General features: G+C 36.3%; 1 protein-coding gene across 1 annotated transcript; it reads left to right on the top strand.

Annotated features, from left to right (window-relative positions):
* Positions 1 to 16,655: 16,655 nt before the first annotated feature.
* On the top strand, positions 16,656 to 17,056 carry LOC129509792 (40S ribosomal protein S24-like). The gene has a single exon (XM_055325639.1). The coding sequence runs from the start codon at positions 16,656 to 16,658 to the stop codon at positions 17,049 to 17,051; it is 396 nt and encodes a 131-aa protein (XP_055181614.1). The 3' UTR covers positions 17,052 to 17,056.
* The last annotated feature ends 2,893 nt before the right edge of the window (positions 17,057 to 19,949 follow it).

Raw genomic sequence — 19,949 nt, 5'->3', positions numbered from 1 at the left:
GGCAATTGTGTGTGCAAGTCCTGAATGCAGGGAAGAGGTGTGCTGTATGGTATAAAGTTGGGGATAATTAGTACAGGGGTAGTAATTAAAGTCAAAGGACTGAATAAGATCACCTGGAGAGGAAGTCAGGCTAGAAAAGAGAGGGAGTTTCACAGATACTCTAAAGAGATGTTGAGGAAAAGAAGAATCAATGAGAATGAAGATGGATAACTTCCCAACATAGTAGAAAACAACTCAACACCCTGTGTACAGGTCTTAGGTAATCTACTTCCTTCTCTCCAACTTCATCCCTTGCTTTCTTCCTTGCTCACTAGCACCAGCCACAAGGGACTTCGTCAAGTCCCTAAAATAAGTGAAACTCATTCTTCATTCGAAGCTTTGGACTTGCCTGGGGAGATATTCTTTCAGACTTTATGACTGACTTGTCAGTCAAATATCAGAGCTTTTACATTGCTTCCATGGAGAAGCATTCCCAAGCCTACTCCCTACGAGCCTATGTGTTTCTTATCTTGGTTTATCTATCTATCTATCATCTATCTATCTATCTATCATCATTTTCCTAAATTTTCTTATTTCTTTACATTTCTACTTTCTATTCACCCATCCCCAAACCTGGCCAGGTAAACCCAATGAAGGCAAAACTGGGTCCCCTCGCCCCCTGCAACACACACACACATTGATGTATTCCCCAATCACCTAGATTGAAGTACATCATCTAGTAAGTGTTTAATAAATGTTTATGGGATGAATATAAACCCAGATCTAGAGAAGCAAAAAATCTCCCCAAGCCCATCCAGAAAGTTGGTGACAGAAACAAGGCTCGAGCTCAAATTTCTTAACCACACACTCAAAATTGATTTTGTGTCCTGCTATGTGGGGGGAGGAATGGGTAGGCTGAATGAAACCATCCATGATCATTTTTAAATTACTAATTGAGCACTGTAACCCTCTTTTCCTCAGCCACTCTCCTTAACTCCATAAACCAAGCGTGAAACTTCAAGCATGTAAAATCACTGACCAGCAGAAGAAGTGAAATTTCAGAAGACAAATCATAGTGTATTGGGGCTTAGATTGGGAAGGGACTATAGTTATTTTAATCTAACTTTCCCTGTTTCCCCTATAAGTTCATGATCTTGAGATGTGTCTGGTCAGTGGCCAAGAGAAAGAACAAAACTAATCTACATCTCTACCAGTTACCTGGTGCCTTGAAAGGACCATCTGAAGATGTCCTCTGCAGAAAAGATTATTTTTCATTTGTTTATTCATTTAACAAATACATATTGAACCAACTATTCTAGAATATGATGATCTAACAGTGAGTAAAACAGATAAAATTCTTTTTTTTAAAAATTCTTGCTCTCAAATGTTTACATTCTGGTTAGAGAGGCAGATAATAAATAGGTAAATAAATGAACAAAATAATGCCAGGTGATGTTAGATGGTATGAAGACAATAAAACAAGACAGTGTGTTACAGAGTATGCAGCTGAGTGAGACAGCAGTAGACTTTTGGTTGAATTTCAGAACCTAGTTTCCTGCTTTGGTTCTGACTTAGTCTCTAATCTAGACAGATTTTATGGTTCTCCCCCTGGAATAGTGCTCTGTGCCTCCTCACGGGAAATCACTGGAATGCTTTAATCCAATTTGACTCACTTCATAGACAAGAAGCCAAGCCTGAGGCCTAGCTCCTACCTGTGACCCCCCCATTACATCCCTGACTCCATTTCATGCTAAACCCCACTGCACAGAGTGCAATACATATCTATGAGGGCAAAACCCACATGTTTGACCTTGTTATGTTGCCCCATTGAGCTATTGACCTACTCTTATATACCTAATTGAACTGGAGGTTAGTCAGCCAAATGACTCTGGTAGCACACTTGGCTGTGACCCAGACCAGCCAGGAGGAGACACTGACATCTCTGCTGTGTTGAACACTCACACATGCTCCTGCCCCGTCCACCTGCTTTGCCCAGAAAAGTTTGCAGTATATTGGGATAGAGCAGGATGGGCACCAGGGAGAATAAACATAATCAGGTTCCACCCTGAACAGTTCAAGCAACCCTGCCCCAGAGTTCTTCACACCTTTATTAGATAAATCTTCTGGGGTAACTAAAATTATAAATATAGACTTGGACATCAAATTTGGGTTTGAGATCCCCCCTGCCATTAATCAGCTGTGTGACCTCAAGCAAATCATTTAACTCCTTAAACCTAAGTTCTTTACTGATGTATCGGGACTAATATGCATCCCTACCCTGTACAGTTTGCTGAGAGAAGGAAGTAAAACAATACATCTAAAGCACTTAAGAGTGTCAGAGCACATGTGTCACCCAAGAGCTTAAACTTTTGAGGCTAGAAAGAAATTTACAGAATACTTATTTCCCACATCTTCACTGAATAGATGGGAAACTGAGGCGCAGAGATGGGAAGGGATTAGCCAGAGGTAGCCAAGGGGAGAACCAGGAGAAAAACTTTCCACCCTTGGTTCCTACATGCCAGGTTCCCTTCCTAGAACTTCTCCAAAAAGACAGAGGGCCCAGCCTTGTGATGAATGGCTTCAGCTGCACAGGCTAACCAAAGCAATCAGAGTATGTAAAGCCCCAGCTGCCCTTGCTGTGTAACTAGAAGCAGGCAAGGATGCTCTATACCCGGGTTTTCTACCTCACATAGAAGTGGCTAGGGACTATGGTCTTCCATAGACTTCCCCGAGATTGCGAGGTCTAGTTATGCATGCTCTGTAAATTCAATTCAGTCACACCAATCTCCCCTGTAAACCACTGAGGTCATTCTGACTCGTCCTCATCCAGATGTTTCTGTATTTGCAGGCTTAGAGCCGACTATACTGTGAGTTGAATTCCTTCTAGAGCAGGTGGTTTATGTAAAAAAATAAATAAATCTGACTCTACCAGAATATATCTCCAGATTTCTAAGACACTGAGTGCCAGCTTCCTTGGGCTGCTCTGCTTCATAATGGCCCTCTGACCCAATTTGCAACATTTGGTAGTTGTATATATACCAATTCTATGCCAGTTGGAACATTCTCCAGAGAATCACAGACCTACGTAAAGATGCCTAAAAGATGGTGAATCACATGGGTAGATGGCATGATGGTGATGATGACAGTGGTGGTGGTGGGACTGTGACTAACAGCTTAGTGAAATATTTTCTGTGCCAGGCATAGCACTCAGCACTAAGTATTACCTCATTTAATCCTCACCACGAGTCTAAGGATATACGCATAGTTAAAACTCCAATTTTCAGGACACTGGGTGGCTCAGTGGTTGAATGTCTGCCTTCAGCTCAGGGCATGATCCCAGGGTCCTGGATCCCACTCCCCTGCAGGGAGCCTGCTTCTCCCTTTGCCTGTCTCTACCTCTCTATTTCTATGTCTCTCATGAATAAATAAAATCTTTTTTAAAAATTAAAAAAATAAAACTCCAATTTTACAGATAAGGAACTGAAGATCCTGACTAATTAAAGTAACTTTACCAAGGTCATTAAGTGGTATGGCTAGGACCTAACCCCATTATGCCTAAATCCAGAAGCCCAGGCTCTTAACTGCCTCTCTACATTTCTGGTAGAATCTCAGAGAACTTAGACGAACCTCCTCATTTTATAAAAGTGACAACTGAACCCCAGAAAAGGGTATTTTCATTTGTTCATTCATTCACCCATCAAATATTTACTGACAATTCCAGTATGCCAGGCACTATATCAGGGGCAGGGAAACATGTGTCAGGAAAATGAAGTCTCGCACTCCAGGAATCTATAGGCGGAACAACTTCACCCAATTGATTAATGGCAAAGACAGGACAACACCAGTTTCCCAGTACTCTCACTTTGCTAGGAAAGGGTATCTTTCCAAGTTATCCAGAGAAATAGAATAGGACATGCGTGTTTGTACATGTGTATGTGTATACATATATTTACATATATTTATAAATATATAAAGATTTATTTTAAGGAATTGGCTTGTGTAATTGATTCGGGTTGGCAGGTCCCAAATCTTCAGGACAGGTCAGCAAGCTGGAAACTCAGGCAGAAATTAAGTTGTAGTCTTGAGTCTACAAGTTTTTTCTTAAAACTAGAGTTTTTTTTCCTCTTCTGGACCTGTTTTTGCTCTTAAGGCCTTCAACTGATTGGATGAGGCCCATTTACACTGTCAAAGCTTCTTAAAGTCAACTGATTATAGTTAACCACAGCTACAAAATACCTTCATAGCAACACCTCAATTGGCATTTGACTAAATAACTGAGTATTATGGCCCAGCCAATAACTGAATAGACACACAAATTGAGCCTCAACACACATAACTGTCATAGCAATTCAGGCCACCATCCTTCCCATGATTAATTGATTGATTAAAGCTATATCCAGACTAACCCTAAGTTATTTCCTCCTTCTGTGGCCTGCTTCAGTTACAGAAGGAGAAAAGTATTTCTCAGATTCCTTTTATTAAATAAAAACCTGACTCTACTTCCAAATTGACTAAACCTAGAAATAAACTGGAAGTTTCAACACAAGTTTGGCCAATATTGGCCATCTCTTTTAGAGATCACAATCATGCTTTTTAAAAAAAATTCAAGTATAATTAACATACAGTGTTAGTTTCAGGCATATAATATAGTGATTCAACGATTCTTCACATTCCTCAGTGCTCATCAGGATAAGTGTACTCTTAATCCCCTTCACCTATTTCATCCAACCCACACACACACCTCCTCTCTGGTAATCTCCAGTTTGTTCTCTGTAGTGAGAAGAGTCTGGTTTGGAGGTGTTTTTTCGTAAATTCCACATATAACTGAAATCATGCAGTATCATGCTTTAAGGAACATCATGAACGAAAGGTAACATCTCAATCTCTACAGAACAGCTATGCTACTAAATTTTATCACCTCCTTAAATATGGGCTGGAGGCAGAGGGGGGGGTTAATATAAGTCCCATCAAGTTTGATTGTGCTTGCATTGAAACTTTCAAATAAGTAATTAATAGTCTTGAAAATGTGTATTGTGACAGGGCACCTGGGTGGCTCAATCAGTTAAGTGTCTGATTCTTGATCTCAGCTCAGATCATGATTTCATGTCATGAGATTAAGCCCTGTGTTGGGCTCCATGCTGGGTGTGGAGCCTGCTTAAGATTCTCTCTCCCTCTGCTCCTCACCCTGTGCTCTCTCTCTCAAAAATAAAACTTTAATGTGTGTGTGTAAAGAAAGAGTGGATGAAAACTGAGGTTCTCCAATTATAATTTTAAAGATACACTAGAATTTGACCCCAAGAAAGTATTCCAATACATAAAGTCATTATCTATTACAAATAAGTACATAGAATTGACAGGGTTAATTGTATGACCGTATGCCATTGACTTAAAACTTGATTAATAAGAAAGCAATGAAGTGAAACCGGGAATAATATATGTTCTTTTCCTGGTTTGACTGCCTCATAACTGCCACATAATCTCTCCCCATCCTTGGTTTATTCCTCATAAGAACAAGGAGTGTAATTGGAAGATTTCCAGCTCCAAATGTCAGTCATTCTACATCCTGTGAGATACAAAAAAAAAGAAGCAACATCTCTGCCAATGGGCTGGTAACAAAGAGAAACCTTTGAGAGAAACCCGTCTCATAACTTTCCAAAGGCCAGCTCACCTTCTTCAACTCAGGCAATGGAATACCTAGGTTGAGTAATACTTATCAAGGTTAAGTTGGTTGGTTGGTTGGACTTAAGTGCAAAGAATTAATCTAATACCTGATTTCATTATTGGCCCTAGCATGACTTGCTTTTGTGTATTTGGTAAATTTTTTCCAGCTTTATTGAGGAATAATTGACAAATATAATTGTATATATTTAAGCTACACAATATGATTTGATATACATATTTATTACATTATGAAATCATTATCTCAAGATAATTAACACATCCATCATCTCATATGGTTAACTCTGTGTATGTGGTTATAACAATTAAGATGTACTCTCTCAGCAAATTTCAAGTATACAGTACCATATTATTAACCATAGCCCACCAAGCTGTATAGTAGATCCTTAGAAATATTCTTCTTAAAACTGAAACTTTGTATCCTTTGACCTACATCTCCCCATGTTTCCCTCACCTCCAGCCCCCAGCAACTACCACTCTATTTACTTCTATCAAAGTAGCGTTAAAAAAAAAAAAGATTCCACAAGAGGAACCATGCAATATTTGTCTTTCTCTTGCTTATTTAACTTAACATAATTCCTTCCACATTTATCCATATTGTTACAAATTGTAGGATTTCTTTCTTTTTTATAGCTGAATATTTCACGGAGTATGTATACCACATTTTCTTTATCCATTCAACTAGCAACACTTAGGTCATTTCTATATCTTGGCTATTGTGAGTAATACTGCAATGAACATGAGTGTGCAGATACATCTTTGGGATACTGATCTTGTTTCCTTTGGACATGTATCTAGGAATAGAATGGCTGGATCATAAGTAGTTCTATTTTCAATTTTTTGAGGAATCTCCATGCTGTTTTCCATAGTGGCTGCACCAATTTACATTCCCACCAACAGTTCCCTTTTGTCCACATCTTCACCAACACTAGTCTCTTGTCTTTTTGTTAATGGTCATTCTGACAGTGTGAAGTGATGTCGTTTTGATTTGCATTTCCCTGATGATTAGTGGGTATCTTTTCATATACCTATGAAAGACTTGTCTTCTTTGGAAAAATGTCTATTTAGGAATGGGAGAAATTATCTGCATGCTATATATCTAATAAGAGAGTTAACATCCAACATAATAAGGAACTCATACATCTCAATAGAAATTCAATTTTAATATAGGCAGAGGGCCAATATTTGGTTACTTATTTTTTGTATTTTTTATTTTTTTAAGGTTTTATTTAAATTCCAGTTAGCTAACATACAATGTAATATTAGTTTCAGGTGTACAATATAGTGATTCAACACTTTCATACAACACCTGGGGCTCATCACAACAAATGTGCTCCTTAATATCTATCATCTATTTTATCCATCACTCCACCCTCCCTCCATTCTAGTAACCATCAGTTCTCTATAGCTAAAAATGTGTTTCTTGAAGGGAAGTGAATCATAAGAGGCGCTGAACTCTAGGAAACAAACTGAGGTTTACCTGAGGGGAGGTGGGTGATGTGGAAAGACAATTAGATGATGGGCATTAAGAAAGGTACTTGATGTAATAGAGCACTGGGTATTATATGCAACTGATGAATCACTAAATTCTACCTCTGAAACAAAGAAAAGAAAAAAAGAAAAGAAAGAAAAGAAAATTAAATTAAATATCTGGTTTGCCTCTTTTTTTTCCCATTTGCTCCTTTGTTTCTTGAATTCCACATATAAGTGAAATCATATAGTATTTGTTTTTCTCTGACTTATTTTGCCTACCATCCATGTCATTGCAAATGGCAAGATTTCATTTTTATGGCTGAGTAATACAAAACTATATATATATATATATATATATATATATATATATATACATACATACATACATCTCCTTTATACACTCATCAGTCCATGGACACTTGGGCTATTTCCAGATACAACTTTAACAATACCTCACTTCTAATCATATGAACCCCCATTTCATTCCACTGTTTTCCCCCATCTGAAATAAGCAACATTCTAAATCTTCTGTTTATAAGTCATTTGCTTTCCTTTTTTTGCATAGCATTGCTATATCTATATGAATTATTTTAAAGTTTTCTATTGTAGTTTTTATTTTATAAAATGATTATCAAGTTGGATGAAATATGAGTACTTGTGTTTCAAATCCTAAGTTGCTAAGATTCATCCATATTTTTGCATGTCTCTGTACTTCGTTACTTTGACTATTGTATAAAATTCAGTTGTGATGGGGAACCCTGGGTGGCTCAGCGCTTTAGCGCCGCCTTCAGCTCAGGGTGTGATCCTGGAGACCTAGGATTGAGTCCCGCGTCAAGCTCCCTTCATGGAGCCTCCTTCTCCCTCTGCCTGTGTCTCTGCCCCCCTCTCTCTCCCTGTGTCTCTCATGAATAAATAAATAAAATCTTTTAAAAAATAAAATAAAATTCAGTTGTGTGAATATAACACCATTTACTCATACACATTCCCTCAAATCGGCATTTGGACCATTTCCAGGTTTTGACCATTATGAACAGTGTTGCTGTGAACATACTTTATATCTTTCTTGTCTTATTCTATAGAATTGTCCTAGTTGTTGTCAGCCCTTTGCTGTTTTATATAAATTTTAGAATTACCTTAAGTTATTTGGGGGCAAAATAATCGTAATTTTCATTGGAAATCCATTGAATCTATAGAACAAGTTTAAGAGAAGACTATGATATTAAGAATCCCTATCCATGAATGTTGTGTATATCTCCTAAATAAATCTTATTATTCTTTCCTATCTCTTTAATAAGTTTTATATTTCCTCTTTATAATTCTTACACATATTTTGTTAGATTTGTTTCCAGGCCCTTGGTATTCTCTAATACAAGTATAAATGTTTTTTTCTCTTTATTATTTTTTAATAACTTTTTTAAAAATCTAAATTCATGCCAGTTATAATGACAGTTTTTGATACAAAGCCTGATTGAACTATAATTAGCAGGGGAAAGTTTTTAATTTTCAGTATTGGGCAGGAAGATTTGAAACTGAAACTTTCTCAGAAGAGGATTTCACCTTTATGATTTTGGGCTCTAATTCTGGGCCTGTCATTATTGGCTTTGTGGTCTTAAGTCCTTGCCTTCTCTGAGCTGAATATTACCTGTGATAGCTTACCTCAAAATGTCTGCCATTGATACATTCCTTTCCTATACACAGGTTATTTCCCCCATTGAAAGGTGGAATCTATTCCTCTGCCAACTCCATCACCACCCTCCTTGAATTGGTCTCTTATTTCTTTGACAAACAGAAATGGTGAAATCAATATCATGTTAATTTCTAGGGTGGCTCAGCGGTTTAGCGCCTGCCTTTGGCCCAGGGTGTGATCCTGAAGTCCCAGGATCGAGTCCGGCGTCGGACTCCGGGCATGGAGCCTGCTTCTCCCTCCTCCTGTGTCTCTGCCCTCTCTCTCTCTCTCTCTCTCTCTCTCTCTCTCTCTAATAAATAAATCTTTAAAAAATATATATCATGTTAATTTCTAAAGATAGGTCATTAGAAGTCTTGCAGTTTCTATTGGGGTCTCTTGGAATGCTCACTCTGTGGGCCACCATATAAGACTACTATGCTGTAAAGAAGCACAATCTTGTCATATGGAGAGGCCAGGATAAATGACAGATATCTTACCAACCCCCACTGCCTCACACCATCATAGCTCAGGCAGGGGATATGAAAAAGTCTTCCAATAAGTCCAGCAATAAATGTCATCAGAATTCAACTTTATGAGAGTCCTCAAATAAGAACTACTCAGCTGAACCTAGTCAACATAGAAAAATATAAGAGTTAATAATAAACTATTGCTTGAAGCTACTAAAAATTGAATGGCTTATATACCATCAGAAATAACAAGCAAGAGATAACTGAAACCCATATTTTTCAGACTGTGATTGGTAGAACCATAGAATTCCCAGGAAAACCTTTGCTGGGAAGTAGCTGGACTTGTAGGCTCTCAGCTTTCCTCATCACCTCCTCCGAACAGGAAAGCTCTGTACTTATCTCTTATAATTGCAGCCCTACAAAGAATTTCTTTAAAAGGAAGAGGAGGAGGAGGAGGAGGAGGAGAGGAAGGGAGTGAGGGAGGGGAAGAGGAGGGGAAAGAGGTAGGGAAGGGGGAGGGGGAGGAGAGGAAGAAGAAGAGGAAGATGATGACGAGGACAATTTCAAATGAGAAATGGTAGTGACAATTTGGAATCTTTGATCCAAACAGGGAAAACACAATCAGTTGCTATAACTAGGGCTAGAGTTGTCTAATAATGAGACCATCTGTATTGTAGGGAAGTGAGCTTACTCCCCCCATCCACACCGCTTTACTCTCTGCTTACCATCTTCCTACGTTGAACATGATTTTGGTCTAGATCATATTCTTTACATTTAATTCAAGACCCACTTTCAAATTTTGCCAATATTATTTATTCAATATTTCCTTTACATTAGACTGCTTTTTCATATAAATAAATTTGGAGTTGATTTTTCCCCTAATACATTCCAAAATACATGAACAATTTTTAAAATGTTACTCGACTGTAGACTAAAATTACCACATTTGTCAAAACACTGGACTAGATGACCCTTCCAACTCTGTGGTCAAAGAGTCTTCAAAATATATTAGCTCATTCAAAATCACATTCACTCCAGAAGACCTCACTTCTTTCAAGGTCTTGTTGATGTCTTTTTCCCTTAAACTTTCTCTGTTCTCTATATTGACAAATCCCAAAGGATGAAACACTCAGATTCCCTAACAATAAAAAATAACATTTATTGAACACTAACTATATTCTGGGTTCCATAAAACTTCTTTACATAAAGCCTAGACACTATTTTTTAAGCAAAATATAAGGAAACATTTATATTAGCCTAGCTTCATGGGTTTCTTTAGTTCCCATGCCGTTACCTTTTAGCTCTTGATCATACAATTACAAAGAGTGATGTTTCATTACTTAAGGCTCTAAATAAGATGCCTGTGAAGATCCCTATTTTGGAAAAATGTCAACTGCATCTTGCCAAAAGCTAGTCATGTGGCAGCCTCATAACAAGAAAAGGAAAAAGTTCCCAGCTCAGCCTTTCCAGATTGAAATTAATTGTGAGAATTCAACTCTTTCTAAGTCTCTGGGCACTCATGCCTTCCCCATGAGAGTTAGTTATAAATGATTTTGCACTTCCTGTACTGAGTAATGTGGTAAAAAATTCACAGCATGCAGGGGGAATTTAACACTGAAATAGGGATTAACCATACTACTCCAGGTTCCAGGGACCTTTTCAGTGATACTGGGCTGGCTCCTCCTGCTCCAAAAATCATTGATATTCTCTGTTCCCATCATTTCTTAGCCTTGACCACCCACCTGAGCGTAGCTTTGTTATTTTCACATGCCTGAACCACTGAGAGGCTGTTAATATTGCCTTCACAAACATCTTCTCAGCCAAATAGGCCTGAAATCATACCTGCCTTTCTTTCCTTTTTTTTTTTAAGATTTTATTTTTCATGAGAGACACAGAGAGAGAGAGAGGTGCAGAGACACAGGCAGAGAGAGAAGCAGGCTCCATGCAGGGAGCTTAATGTGGGACTCTATCCCGGGTCCCAGGATCACGCCCTGGGCCAAAGGCGGTGCTAAACCACTGAGCTACCTGGGCTGCCCCAGCCTTTCTTTCCTAAGCATTGTCTTTCCACATCCCAACTAAGAAGACCTTCAGTTTGCATTTGTTAATTCAACACACATTTATCAGCTCCTATTGTGCACCATACGTTGTATGAGATTGTACAGGATATGTCAGTTAATAAAATACTCTAACTTCAGTAAGCTAAAATATATGGAACCAAATAATTAAAATAGATGTTGGATCAGTCCCCCTACCACCTCCAATCATGGAAATAGTAGTATCGTGAAGACAAAAATTGTATTCTACATACTATATTACAAGAGCCTAAAAATGGCCTGGCCCGTGATAACAGTTAAAAAAAATTTTTTTAATAAGTAGAGAGATTCTGTGAAAATACAGTGGAATGAGAAGCTATTTTGGATAGGGATATCAGAGGAGATTTCTGAGAAGTGGCAATTGAAAGACCTTCAAAGATAGAAAATTAAAAAGAAATTTTAAAAAAGAAAATAAAATTTATGAGTGACTTTTTACTTATAAAAATATAAGCTTATCTTGAAACAATTAGATACATAAAAGTGTTCTTCATGTTTAAATTATTCATAAATATTACCACCAAGTCCAAATGGATATGGCAGTAAAAGGGTTCAATGACATTCTCTCCCAATACTTAATACGTGTCCTCCAAAACTTTATTTTAAAATAGATTTTATTTTCAAATTTTTATTGTAAAAATCAATTAAAATGTGAAAGATATGAGTAGTATCCAGGCCTGTGAAATGGTAGAAAAGAGAAAAAATTCTAATCCCCACATCCTATGACATCTAAGTCCAAGCTCTAAAAGAGTTAACAAATAATTCTAGAAGAGTTAACAAATAATCCCAATAACTCTCATGAATATCTCCAATTTGAAGGGCAGTAAATTGTGGACGATTATTCTTATTTTCCTCCTTCAGATTTAAACTGTGTTGAGGAAATTAATATAAAGGATTGATGGAAAGTGAGGATGAAACTGGATTAACTTCCTTTTCCAGAAAAAGGTATTCAAGTTTCCATGAGGAAATGGGAAACAATTCCAGTTTCAAGAGTATATTCTGCTATCTCCACCCCCCGCCATGAAAATAAGAAACACTACACAAATGAAATTAACATAATCTCAGAAAAGAGATTAGGATCTAGTTTCATTTTATGGTGATCAGTAGCCATTATATGATCATATTATGTGTATCAAGCAAATATTGGCTTTATTTGGTATTATGGCAATTATTTATTTTGTACTTCTTTAAGTACCCTATTTATTTATTTGCAACACAAAAACTAAGTATTAGCAATTCCCTTAGCCTCAGCTTCCAAACTTCTGTCACACCAAGCCAATTCAATTTAGAAATATTGGTTCCACCACTACTCAAATAAGACAAATAGATTATAAGAAATCATGGAAAATTCACTCATATTCTATCAAACCACCAGAAGACTAACTGTAAGTTTTCTAAGTGTAAGCAAAATTTAAAAATAAAATAAAGTATGGCAAGAATGAAAACATGCTCTAGTAAAATATTAAAAGAATCAAAGGTGATATGCAAAAAAAGAGAGAGTTGAAGAACCCCATCTGGAAGAAAAGATGCTCCATAAAACAAAGGAAAATTCCCCTTACTTTTTAATTTTAATAAGAATAAAATAAGAATTCAGATGCCAACTAATAAAAGAAATTAAGAGCCAAGATAACATTGTTTAAAAACCAAGTAAATTATATACAAAAGAAATCAGATAGACACAGCTGTAAAATGAATTATTGACATGAAACAGGCTTAATATAATTGTGGTGAAAGAACAACAAAATCAAAACAATTAAAGATAATCAATATGGAAGACAAAGATAACTTAAAGATAACTGGTTTCTCTACAAAAATATTCAACTATGAAACAGTATAAACAGTAACTATCTTTAAAATGAAGAATTTTATCTGTATAATAAAAAAGTACACCACACTAAAATAAAAACTGATCCATAAGTAGCAAAACCCAGGTGTTAATGTACAGGTGTCTATGCATATATATAAATTATATAAAATATAGTATTATGTAATACATAATATTTTCTATATTTTTTCTTCTCTAAGACAAAAAGTCAAGCTGGTCTAATAGTGTTCTTCAGTGACATCCATTGGCAAAAAATAACAAAAGGATATGCACAAAGTTCTAAGAGAAACAAAATATGACCAAAGAATATTATATCCTACCAAATCATCTTTCCAGCAGAGAAACATTTTTTTTTAACATGAAAGAATTCAAGGAGTACAAAATCTAAAGGTTCTTGAAAAAAATTAATGCAAAATTAAATCCAACCAATGTAGACATGAATGGAGAATCCCAAACCCATTAAGACTAAAACACCATTCGAAGTCAGAAGATACACAAAGTTCTGGGGGAAGTGAATTTAATACACACGTATTGATTGACTGACTTCACTCAGGTGAAGAGCAAATGAACAATCTTAGATGTTATCATTTGATTTGTCCTTCATGAATACATGTCTCCATTCTATCAAAATTTTATTTTCCCAAAAATATAATTAGCCATACAGAATTGACCCCAGTGTAAAGCCCTAGTATTTTGACTCCCATGATATTGCTTACCTGATTAATTTCTGCCTAAAAGGCTCTTATGTATATACTTCCAGACACTTCCTCTTTACTACCATTATAGACAATTCAATAATATATTTCAAGAGTCTGAAATATCTTCATACATTTTTACCCAATAAACTTTCTTCCAGGAATTTATATTAAAAAATAATATGTAGGCAAATATGTATGTTTAATATGGATACTTACAATAGCAAAATATTATAAGCAATGTACATGCCTACAAATAAAACTCTGTATATAAAAGGAATAATTGTATTTTTAAAATCATAATAGCAGAATATGAGTATGATAGAGTAACACATGGAAAAATGAGTATGTGAAAAAATAAGGGTATACATACATATGGTAAGATGCAGAATGTATAAGATATATGTACAAGAATATAAATGATAATGGTAGGAAATACTCTAATTTTCTGTGTTGCAGTTTTAAAAATAACTTATTTTTACTAAACAATTTAATGAAGAAAAATTTAAGTTATGTTGTAAATATAAATTAGAGAAAAAATAGTCATCTACACCCCATTATTCCAATATATTATCATTAACATTAGATTAACATAATTCCATAATTCCATAATTCCACATATTTAATGTGTATGACTTTGTATATACATATAAAATGTATATAACAAAAATGATTATAATATAGATCCACCTTTAAAATTAAATGTAATAAGTAACAGGTTTTTTATTCTAAGAAATAGTAACTCTTAAAAGGGAAAGTATGAAAGATCTTTAAGAAGCTAGTCAGGCCACCTGGGTGGCTTAGTCACTTAAGCATCTAACTCTTGATTTCAGCTCAGGTCATGATCTCAGGGTTGTGAGGTGGAGCTCTGCGTCAGGCTCCACACCAGATGTGGAGCCTGCTGAAGATTTTCTCCCTCCCTTCTCCACCCCACCCTCTACTCAGATGCTTTTTTGTCCAGAAGCAGCAGCAGCAGCAGCAGCAGCAGCTACAGTCTTTTTTTTTTCCTACCATGTTTAATATTGGGTAGTGCCATCTGGGTTTCTATGATTAAAAAGTTAGAATCCATACCCTTATATTTTATTCTTTCCATCCACATTCAAATTTTTTGTTAGTCTTGTCTTTTCATGTTGTCAAAGAGTACAATATTTCTGTTCTAATTTGCAATCACAATTTTTGGTTACTTAGTCTTCATTCTATATTTACCATCACCAATTGACCTTTAACCAAGGCTTCTCTATAGACAATTTCATCATTTTGATTCATCATTTCATGGGCTAGATTTTTTTCTCAACAAGTACTCACAAATCTTGATTCCTTGTATCTTATACACAAGATAATGAGATTAGTTGGTTGTATACCAAAAGGACAACTTGACTGGCTATTAATGTCCCTTAACTGAGCTGCACTACTGGATCTAAAATCTATCTTGTCTCTTCTCCCTAAAATTTTTATTCCCAGCTAAGCCTTTTCACATATTAATTTCAGAATTTATCAAATGAAAATTTAGTTCTCTGGACTTTGCCTTTGAGGCTTAAGAAGTGTGTCTTGGGGTAAGGGAAGGAGGGTATTTTAGGGTCTGGGAACATAGTAGTAACTGAGATAAACAAAGTTCCTTTTGTCAGAGAATATGCATGGTAAATAAGAAAATCAAAAGGACAAAAATAAAAATGGAACATAGACTGGCAGTTTCTGTGATTGCAATGATGCATGACTTTGTCTGAAGCAGGAATAAGGAGAGCTGGTTTCTGACATTAACTTACTGTTAGTCCATAAGAAACACTTACTTCCTCTGGACCTTGGTTTGTTGCTAAATTGAACATATTACACTAGGTTATATAAGAGATCATTTCACTATCCCAAAAATTTCCTTCCATAACTTATTCATGTGACTCTCTTTTTTCTGCGTATATATCTACCTCTTTCTACAGCAAGCCTTGCCAGCCCACTTAAGCTCATTGACAGCTCTCCATTCAGAACAATATGTGATGTCAGTTCCATTCGTCATGCACTCATCATGTACTGTTTCTTCTCAACCAAACACAAGTTCCTAGAAGAAGAGAATCACATCTTATGTTTTATTTTTTTTACTTAAATTCAATTTGCCGACATAGTACATCATTAGCTTCATATGTAGTTTTCAATAATTCATCAGTTGTGTATACACCCAGTACTCATCACATCACATGTCCTCCACCATGTCACCCAGGTATCCCATCCTGCCACCCACCTCCCCTTTAGCAAATGTCAATTTGTTTCCCAGAGTTAAGAGTCTTTCATGGTTTGTATTCCTCTCTGATTTTTCCCCCATTCAGTTTTGACTCCTTCCCTTATGATCCCTTGAACTGTTTCTTATATGCTGCATATGAGTGAAACCATATGATAATTATCTTTCTCTGACTGACTTGTTTCACTTAGCATAATACCCCTCTAGTTCCATCCACAGTGATGTAAATGCTAGGTATTCATCCTTTCTGATGGTGAGGTCTTATGTTTTAAATCCTCCATAATGCTGAGCATATTGTCCAGCACTTCCAATGAAATACAAATTGAAGTCCTATAAACACTGCCTGCATAGAAGTATAGACCAGCAAAGAACATGGGTGTATCAGTCCTTGGTGGGAAAACACCTTCTATTCCTGTATTTATTATTAACGGTTATACCATTCTGTGGTTCAGTTCCCTTTTACAAGGTGGAATGTCATTACTACTAATGAATATTTAGATTGAAAATATTAGATACTCTTTTCCTCCCCGGCTGCTTGAAGCTCGGCCACCATCATGAATAACACAGTAATTATCCGGACCAGGAAGTTCATGACCAACCAACTACTTCTGTGGAAACAGATGGTCATTGATGTTCTTCACCCCAGGAAGGCAACAGTACGTAAGACAGAAATTCAGGAAAAACTAGCCAAAATGTACAAGACCACACCAGATGTCATATTTGTATTTGGATTCAGAACCCATTTTGGTGGTGGCAAGACAACTGGTTTCGGCATGATTTGTGATTCCTTGGATTATGCAAAGAAAAATGAACCCAAACATAGACTTGCAAGACATGACCTGTATGAGAAGAAAAAGACTTCAAGAAAACAGCACAAAGAATGCAAAAACAGAATGAAGAAAGTCAGGAGGACTGCAAAAGCCAACATTGGTGCTGGCAAAAAGAAGTGAGCTGGAGATTGAACAACAGGAGTAAAGATTCCGCAGTGGCTTTATCTGTGGTGATTGTGCAGATTTTTCATGAGAGGATTAATAAACTAAGAACATTTTAAAAAAGAAAATATTAGAAACGTGATAGTCATCAAGTATTCAACATATTTTATAAGTTTTAAAAGTCCACAACTGAACCTCAGTCTCAACTTTTCATGGACTTTGGAGCTTAGTTTCTTTCCTTGAAGAATAAGGAAATAGGACTATAGATATCTCTAAAGTGCATGGTTCAAACTCAGATACCTAAGTAGTATACATGAATAAAGTAGCCAAGTTTTATTGCAAGGACATCTAAGTTATATATTTTTCAATACAAATTAAATATTTTCTCTGTGTTTCCACAAAGTATGTATGTTCTCCCATTTTTCTTAAAAGTTAAGGGCCTCCCAAGCCCAGCATTCATTTTCCCACTTTGGTAAAGAAATACATGAAAGAAATATGCTATTTTCTTTTTAACTCTAATAGAAAAAAATATCACATGCAAAATAATAAATGTCACTTCCACTCAGCCTCAATGTTGGCAAGACCAAACTGAAGATGGAGGCAAACGGAGCGGAGTTCCCTACCTAACTCATCCAAAAGGAGCAGCTGCTCTCTTTATTTCCAGTGAAAGCTTTCCTGTTCTGATTTGTTTTAGCAAGAGAGGCTAGAAATCTGTATTTTTGTAAAGAATCTCCCAATTTTAAAACACTATCAAATGCTTCAAATATTTTAAGACTGTACACTGGATAAAGATTGTCAAAAGGAGCAAATTTCCAGTCATAATTACTAGGGGTATAATGTACAACAGGATGACTTTAACAATCCTATATGGTATATTTGAAAATTTCTAAGAAAATAGATCCTTAAAGTTCTCATCACAAGGAGAAAAACATTTTTTGTAACTATATGAGGTGATAGATATTAACCAAACTTATTGTGGTCATCATTTTGATATAGGTTTATATCTAAACACTATAAGCCATACACCTATAATTTACACAGTATTATATGTCAATATATCTCATACTGGAAGAAAATAAAATAACTATACAAACCAAGCCAAAAATGTCTGTGAATATGTAGCCAACAGACTGCAAGTTTGTAATTTCTTTTCTAAAATTTCTCCAATTCTGACATGCATCTGAACTTCTTTACTTAAGTTTGAGGTAGAAAATGAGTACTATCCAGGGTTATTCTGAAATTTTCATTCTTACATAGCACTGTACTGTGCAAATGAGCCTGAGCTCTCACTGAAGAAATATATTGTGTACAAAGCATCATGCTGGATGCAGTGGAGGGATTCAAAGATGACTCATGTGGCTTGTGCCTCAATCAAAAGATTGTGCCTTTGAGCTTTATTATGCAAGTAGGATGCACTCAGATTTCTGATTTTAATGATAACATATCATTATCATTTGTGGTTTATTGCAAACAAATAACTTTTACATACTTTGTCCCACAGGATGCTATTATCAACTGAGAATTACAGAAGCTGAAATTCATATTCCCATCGTATAGATAAGTAAACTGTTCAGCAAATGATAAGGTACTCCTCTAAGGTCACAGAGCTACTAAGTAGGAGAGTTGGGATCAATATCATGTCTTCTGACTCACAATTCTTTGCTTTGTTCTTGTTGTAAACATATTGGTTTATCCTAATTCACTCAACTGAGATAGGCAGCTGGAGTCGGGGCTACAGTCCACTTCCATGGAGAGAGAAAAGTGAGAAAAGTCCCATGCCAGATGGGACTTCAGTTCATAACCTTATTCACTTATATCTCATACCCAAACCGCCAAGTATATTGGCCTTTCATATTAAAGTTATAAATCTAAGATCTACGGCAACTTTTTCAACATCTTTGTGCCATCAGTAAGTCTTTAGTCCAGAATTAATGCCATCTATTTTTTAAGAAATCATCTTTCTTATGAGTCTGGGGGCAGTGACCAGGCCCTAGACCATGATAATCACTCAAGATATGATTATTATTGATTGAAAAGTATTACCAACGTCTGCTTTCATCCAAGATGGAGTAACAGAGCCTGGATTTGCTCTTCTACCTGAACCAAAACACTTAACAAAATACATGAAAAGAATAGTTTTCAAGACACTGAACATTAAGCAATGAAGAACAATGGTCCTCAATAAATGAAAAACAAGGTTATCTGTATAATTATCCCTGCTTATTGCATTGAAGAGTTTCTAGACCAAGTCATAGGCAATGCACGTAGAACCCAGGATGCTTCCTGATTTAAGAAACTTAGTGGAGAAACTGGCAGACATAGAGTTCATAGGTCAGACAGAGAATTGGAAAGGTGAAAGCTAGAGAGAGGGAATTTCAAAGATGAACAGATGGCCCTCCTAAATTATTCAACACAATACTGATTAGCACATGTGTGTGATGAAAGTGTGGAAGGCCAGGGAACCACCTGAAAGGTTTTCACTGAGGGCTTGGAATGGAGTCATTCTGGAAAAGAACTCATAATTTACAGAAAAGACTGGAAAAGCTCACAATTTATGGGGCATTGAGTAAATAATTCAGAAGATTTATGCCTCACTAGTGGGGACAAATAAGTCCTAGATTAAAAGTTGCTCTGGTCTCTCCTGACAAATCTTTTTTTTTTAAGATTTTATTTATTTATTCATGAGACACACAAAAAGAAGTAGAGACATGGGCAGAGGGGAGAAGCAGACTCCCTGTGGGGAGCCCAATGCAGGACTCAGTCCCAGGACCTTGAGATCAGGCCCTGATCCAAAGGCAGACGCTCAACCACTGAGCCACCCAGGCATCCCTCACCTGACAAATATTAATGGTAAGACCTGAATGTATCAAAAAAATGTTTCCAAGTAACTTAATAGTCTCCCAACACAAAATATTT

This window comes from Nyctereutes procyonoides, unplaced genomic scaffold (assembly GCF_905146905.1).
Source record: "Nyctereutes procyonoides isolate TBG_1078 unplaced genomic scaffold, NYPRO_anot_genome, whole genome shotgun sequence".
In the NCBI taxonomy this organism is placed as follows: Eukaryota; Metazoa; Chordata; class Mammalia; order Carnivora; family Canidae; genus Nyctereutes; species Nyctereutes procyonoides.
Note: the sequence above shows the minus strand (reverse complement) of the source record. Positions and strands in the feature narration are given on the sequence as shown.